The sequence below is a fragment of the Saccostrea cucullata genome, unplaced genomic scaffold (assembly GCF_032062105.1).
Source record: "Saccostrea cucullata isolate Sc308-1 unplaced genomic scaffold, CSIRO_AGI_Scuc_v1 ctg7487, whole genome shotgun sequence".
Classification (NCBI taxonomy): domain Eukaryota; kingdom Metazoa; phylum Mollusca; class Bivalvia; order Ostreida; family Ostreidae; genus Saccostrea; species Saccostrea cuccullata.
Window position 1 is genome coordinate 1 of NW_026927253.1, and position 7614 is coordinate 7614.

General features: G+C 34.5%; 1 protein-coding gene across 1 annotated transcript; it reads left to right on the forward strand.

Annotated features, from left to right (window-relative positions):
- The first annotated feature begins 776 nt into the window (after positions 1 to 776).
- Positions 777 to 5524, forward strand: LOC134273874 (ankyrin repeat domain-containing protein 17-like). Its single transcript, XM_062756093.1, is given in 1 exon segment — positions 777 to 5524. A coding segment is annotated over 1 exon segment (3420 nt). The 3' UTR covers positions 4197 to 5524.
- The last annotated feature ends 2090 nt before the right edge of the window (positions 5525 to 7614 follow it).

The window sequence follows — 7614 nt, forward strand, 5'->3', positions numbered from 1 at the left end:
TGTTTTGCTAACAATTTTGTTGTTTAATCAAATATTTTTGGCATGTGCTGTTTACAATTCGAACAATTCCATTCCTACGTCGACACGATATATCCTGGTGAGCTTGAGATAAAAGATACCACAGAGTCCAACACATCTGCTTCATACTTGGATATTTTACTTGAAAGGGACACAAATGGTAATCTAGCGGCCAAGCTGTGTGATAAACGTGATGACTTTGACTTTTCTATCGTCAACTTCCCTTACTTATGCAGCGGTGTACCTTCATCGCCTGCATACGGAGTATTTATATCTCAGTTGGTTCGATGCGCGGGAGCGTGCTCTACGTATGAACAATTTCTTGGGCGAGGTAAATTATTGACAAGCAAGTTGATGAAACAAGAATATCAACAGTCTCGTTTAAAGTCATCATTTCGTAAATTTTATGGTCGATACAATGACCTTGTCAGCAAATACAATTTATCATTGAATAAAATGCTGACTGACGTTTTTCATGCCGATTGTTGGTCCATTGTTTATGCGCTGAATTGACTACGGATTTTTTCCGTTGTTTCCTGATTGTGACAATGAGCACACGGCGGGTGTGACCGGTCAGCAGGGGATGCTCACTCCTCCATTGCACCTGATCCCACCTCTGATGTTTCGGAGGTCCGTGTTTGCTCTGCACCTGTTTTGTATATTTGTTTAATGGACGTTGAGATTGAATACTGTTCGTTATTTCCATATCCTTATTGTTAAAATATGCTATGCAAAAGTATATGATTTTTTAAGCATTTATGTGGTTATTTTCTAACAACTTTTTCATAGATACAACTTTAAATGAAGATATTCTGGAAAGTTGGAGGAAGGAAGACAGTAATTTTGTACCAACAGCAGCAAGTGAATATGTAGAGGAAAAAATTAAAAGTCAAAACCTGGTCATGGTTGTCGGGAACTCCGGATGCGGTAAAACGGCAATTATTCAACATATTGCACTCAAGTTAAAAGAAGAGAAAAGATGGAATATCAGACCTGTCGATGAGGTGAAAGAAATAAAACAACTATGTTCTCTTGAAATCTCCTCAGATAAAACGATACTATTTCTTCTAAATGACCCCATTGGTAAGGAGTCACTAGATGACATTTCATATAATTCATGGAAAACTTACGAGAAAACACTAGAGATTTGCTTGAACAAGGTTAAATTATTGGTGTCATGTAGAAGATGTGTCATTAATGACAAGAGATTAGAAGGAATACTCAAAAAGGACTCCAACATAGTAGAGATAGACAGCAACAAATGGAAGTTATCAGAGGAAGAAAAAAGGAAGATCTTAAATACATACTGCCAACATCTAGATATATCTCAAAAGGACTTAAGTGAAATACTTAAAACAGAAGCATATTTTCCTTTGCTTTGTAAAGTGCTTTCTTGTGAACAAAGTAGCGGTAGCAAAAACGTAGAACAAGTAGCCAGCATATTTAAAAACCCGTTTCAGTTCATAAAAAAAGAAATTGAACGTTACAAGACCTTAGACAAACAAAAATATTGCGCCTTACTTTTGATCGTGGTATTTGATAATGATTTAAAAGTATATTCTTTAGAAAAAGAAAAAAACGCTGAACAAAAGTATAAAGTCATTTTGAAAATATGTAACCTACAAGAAAACACACATGTTTCGGCCATTAAAGATTCTCTAGATGAACTGAGCGGATCTTATGTCAGACGTGTCGGGAATGTTTACCAATTCCTTCACGACTTCATTATGGAGATAACGACTTTTGTGTTTGGTACCAACTGTCCAAAAGAGACAATACAGTACGCAGGCAGTGGTTTTCTAAGACGACGGGTGAGAATAGAAGACGATACAGAAGAGGAAGATCGCGATCCCTTCACTGTTTACCTTCCTGAAGAGTACATTGATGATCTTGTGGACAGGTTTATCATTGACATGCAAACAGAACACCTTGTAGATGTTTTACTCAATCCTTGTTTGAGAAAAGAGAGCGTCATCAAATCTTTTAAAACAAAATTCGATTCGCTTGAAGAAATTATTGCGCTTGCAACGATTCTTATCAGAATTAAGTGTAAAATAGATAAATCGGAATTTTCAAGCTCATTTGAAGGATCTGGTGCGTCTAGACTTGCTTTCCTTGATTGGAAAGGAGAAATATGTCCTTTGACTGGATTCATTATATTTTGTCATAATGACATTTCTTCATTTTTCTTGAATAAAATCAATCAATCAACGTTAAAAGATTACCATATCTTCTCTGCCGTTTGTGCAAATGGTAAGACAGATCTATTAAATTCTCTCAGCGAGGATTATAAAAAAACATCAGTCATGGAAACTTGGGGTATTTTTTTACCAATTCATATTGCTTCTGTATTTCATAATGTTTCATTAGTTGAGGAATTACTAAGACTTGGTGCTGACGTAAACGAGTTCACAACTTATGAAACATGGACTCCATTATCACTGGCTGCTGCAAATCACGAAGATCATTTAAAAGAGGCAGGAATGGATACAAACGAGGGAGAAAGACGTAATAAAAACATTATGTGCTTATTGAACAAAGGAAGCGACATCAATTTATGTAAAAAGAATGGAGCTAGTCCTCTTTATATAGCTTGTGAAAATGGACATGATAGCACGGTACAACTATTACTGAACAACGGTGCCGACATCAATTTATGTAACAAGAATGGAGCCAGTCCTCTGTACATAGCTTGTCAAAATGGACATGATAGCACTGTACAACTGTTACTGAACAACGGTGCCGACATCAAATTATGTAACAAGAATGGGACCAGTCCTCTTTATATAGCTTGTCAAAATGGACATGATAGCACGGTACAACTGTTACTGAACAACGGTGCTGACATCAATTTATGTAACAAGAATGGAGCCAGTCCTCTTTATATAGCTTGTCAAAATGGACATGATAGTACGGTACAACTGTTACTGAACAATGGTGCCGACATCAATTTATGTGACAAGAATGGAGCCAGTCCTCTTTATATAGCTTGTCAAAATGGACATGATAGCACGGTACAACTGTTACTGAACAACGGTGCCGACATCAATTTATGTAACAAGAATGGAGCCAGTCCTCTTTATATAGCTTGTGAAAATGGACATGATAGCACGGTACAACTGTTACTGAACAACGGTGCCGACATCAATTTATGTAACAAGAATGGGAACAGTCCTCTTTGGATAGCTTGTGAAAATGGACATGATAGCATGGTACAACTGTTACTGAACAACGGTGCCGACATCAATTTATGTGAGAAGAATGGAGCCAGTCCTCTTTATATAGCTTGTCAAAATGGACATGATAGCACGGTACAACTATTACTGAACAACGGTGCCGACATCAATTTATGTCTAAATGATAGAACCAGTCCTCTTTATATTGCTTGTCTATATGGACATGATAGTACGGTACAACTGTTACTGAACAACGGTGCCGACATCAATTTATGTGATAATGATGGAGTCAGTCCTCTTCATATTGCTTGTAATAATGGACACAATAGTAAGATACAACTGTTACTGAACAACGGTGCCGACATAAATTAAGGTCAGAGTGAAGGAGCCAGTCCTCTTTATATAGCTTGTGAAAATGGACATGATAGCACGTTACAACTGTTACTGAACAATTGTGCCGACATCAATTTATGTATCAAGAATGGAGCCAGTCCTCTTTATATAGCTTGTCAAAATGGACATGATAGCACGGTACAACTATTACTGAACAACGGTGCCGACATCAATTTATGTCTGAATGATAGAACCAGTCCTCTTTATATTGCTTGTCTATATGGACATGATAGTACGGTACAACTGTTACTGAACAACGGTGCCGACATCAATTCATGTCATAATAATGGAGCCAGTCCTCTTCATATTGTTTGTAATAATGGACACAATAGTAAGGTACAACTGTTACTGAACAACGGTGCCGACATCAATTTATGTAACAAGAATGGAGCCAGTCCTCTTTATATAGCTTGTGAAAATGGACATGATAGCACGGTACAACTATTACTGAACAACGGTGCCGACATCAATTTATGTAACAAGAATGGAGCCAGTCCACTTTTTGTAGCTCGTCAAAATGGACATGATAGCACGGTACAACTACTACTGAACAATGATGCCGATAGTAATTTGTGTAACAAGAATAAAGACATTATTGATGATAACTAAATGGACATGAGTTCACAATTATTGATATACATTAAATTGGCAATTTACCAATAAGTTGAAACTAGTGTGCCACAATAATTGTCCAAAAATATCATTATTGTTTTATTTTGTTGTACTTTAAATAAGCAAATGCTAGATTTATTTATTTAATCATTGCGTTTCTAATAGGAAAATCTAATGAAACAATATTGTTAAATTTTATCCTGTGAAACATAAAATATATAGATTAATTTGAAATATATTTATATGTATTTAGTCTGAAAAACGTGTTATATGTGTACAATTGAAAAATGTGAAGTATATTTATTTAGTTAGAAAATGTGTTATATGTATATGCTAAAAATATTTTATAATTCTCCTGTGAATTTCATTTTTCCTGTGAATTACTTTCTTTTAATATGCTATAGATATGTATTTGCTTTGACATATCCTCATATAGAATGGCTTTAAATACAATGTATAAAATGTAAGATTAATCTACTATCTACATGTACTAAACCTATATCATGTTGTGAATCACGAGTCCATTGTTCAATGGCTCAAATTATAGGGAGTACAAGTAATGATCTCGGTGTATATCAACATCGTATAATATCAACTGCTGTCTTGTACTTTATATTTCAAAACAAATTTAAAACATTTCTATTTTAACATATGGAATTTTAAAAAAATGCCATTTATGTTTTATATTAGTTCAGAAAACCAAGAATGACGTTTATGGTTTTATGCCTATATCTATGACTGTAACAAAATGAAGCAATATTTTTTATTGTACATGAAAATGTATTGTGGTTGTCAGATTTCAATTTTAGAAGGACTTTCGCGAGCGCAGGGGCGTGAATATTGTTGTAAAATTTAACAAAAGACAGTTTATGTTGCTGCTGTAAATGTTCATGTTTTCATTTTGAATTTAATTTTATTTTATATAATAAACAAAAGGTAGTATCCCTAGAATTTGTTTAATTTGGGGCAGTGGTAAAGGATGTTATGTTCTGACCAGCTGAGGATATAAATAATTATCAAAGCGATCATGTAATATAATGAGATAGCTAACCGTACGAAAGCTCAAAAGTCCATGAAACAATACAAAATAAAAACAGAGCAAACATCGACCTGTAAAACAATACAAAATAAAAACAGAGCAAACATCGACCTGTAAAACAATACAAAATAAAAACAGAGCAAAAACCCACCTGTAAAATAATACAAAATAAAAACAGAGCAAACATCGACCTGTAAAACAATACAAAATAAAAACAGAGCAAACATCGACCTGTAAAACAATACAAAATAAAAACAGAGCAAACATCGACCTGTAAAACAATACAAAACAAGCAAATTCAAAGAACTGTGGTCCCCCGCTTTCGGTGTCTTTGTTGGTGAGATGTTATTTTTTATGACATATTGTTTCTAATATGAACATCCTATCATATGTCATTTCATAGAAATTATCATTGAAGTTGATTCTTATGAAGGATGAAAACCCGTATCCTGACCGTTAAAAAGTGGCCAAAGTTAACTTTTTTTAAAGTAGGTCAACTCCAAGGTCAAGATCAAAGGGTCGAGGTTTTTGGTGACAGGTTTTCTCACAAGGATTACATATGTGAAGTATGAAAGCCCTAGCCCTTACCGTTCAAAAGTTGTGGTCAAGGTTAAAGTTGTTTCATAAGTACGTCAATATTTAAGGTCAAGGTCAAAAGGTCAAAATTGTTGATATCCAATGAAAGGACTTGCCACAAAGAATACATATGTGAAATATAAAAGTCCTAGTATGTACCGTTCAAAAGTTGTGACCAAAATTAAAGTTTTTTTTAAAGTAGTTAAAACTCCAATGTCAAGGTCAAAAGGTAAAAGTTGTTGATATCCAATGAAAGGTATTCTCAAAAAGATTACATATGTAAAGTACGAAAGCCCTTACCCTCACTGTTCAAAAGTTATGGTCAAGGTTAAAGTTTTTTCATAAGTATGTAAATCTCCAAGGTCAAGAGGTCAAGGTTGTTGGTATCAAATGTAATGTCTTGCAACAAGGAATACATATGTGAAATATAAAAGTCCTAGTATCTACTGTAAAGTTTTTAAAAAGTAGTTAAAAATCCAAGGTCAAGGTCAAGGGGTAAAAGTTCTTGGTATCCAATGAAATATCTTTTCATCAGCATTATATAAGTGAAGTATAAAGCTGTAGTACTTATTGTTTAAAAGTAATAGCCAAGGTTAAAGTTTCTCATAGATACGGAAATCTCCAAGGTCAACGTCAAAAGGTCAAGGATGTTGGAATCCAATGAAAGGTCTTTCCACAAACAATACATTTGTGAAATATGAAAGTCCTAGTACCTTCCATTCAAAAGATATGGCCAAAGTAAAAGTTTAAAATTTCTGTGTAAAAGTGGGTCAAACTCCAAGGTCAAGGTCAATAGGTAAAATTTGGTGGTACCCAAAGAAAGGTCTTGTCACAAGGAATACACATGTGAAATATGAAATTCATAGCTCTACTAAATCAAAAGTTATGGGCAAGGTTAAAGTTTTTGTGACGGACAGACTGACAGACTAACAGACGGACAGACCGACAGACTGACAGACTGACGGACAGACGAATGAGATTTGATGTCCCCTCACTTTTGCGAAAGCGGGGGACAATAAAAACAGAGCAAACATCGACCTGTAAAACAATACAAAATAAAAACAGAGCAAAAATCGATCTCTAAAATAATACAAAATAAAAACAGAGCAAACATCGACCTGCAAAACAATACAAAATAAAAACAGAGCAAACATCGACCTGTAAAACAAAACAAAATAAAAACAGAGCAAACATCGACCTGTAAAACAATACAAAATAAAAACAGAGCAAACATCGACCTGTAAAACAATACAAAATAAAAACGGAGCAAACATCGACCTGTAAAACAATAAAAAATAAAAACAGAGCAAACATCGACCTGTAAAACAATACAAAATAAAAACAGAGCAAACATCGACCTGTAAAACAATACAAAATAAAAACAGAGAAAACATCGACCTGTAAAACAATACAAAATAAAAACAGAGCAAACATCGACCTGTAAAACAATACAAAACAAGCAAATTCAAAGAATTGTGGTCCCCCGCTTTCGGTGTCTTTGTTGGTGAGATGTTATTTTTTATGACATATTGTTTCTAATATGAACATCCTATCATATGTCATTTCATAGAAATTATCATTGAAGTTGATTCTTATGAAGGATGAAAACCCGTATCCTGACCGTTAAAAATTGGCCAAAGTTAACTTTTTTTAAAGTAGGTCAACACCAAGGTCAAGATCAAAGGGTCAAGGTTTTTGGTGACAGGTTTTCTCACAAGGATTACATATGTGAAGTATGAAAGCCCTAGCCCTTACCGTTCAAAAGTTGTGGTCAAGGTTAAAGTTGTTTCATAAGTACGT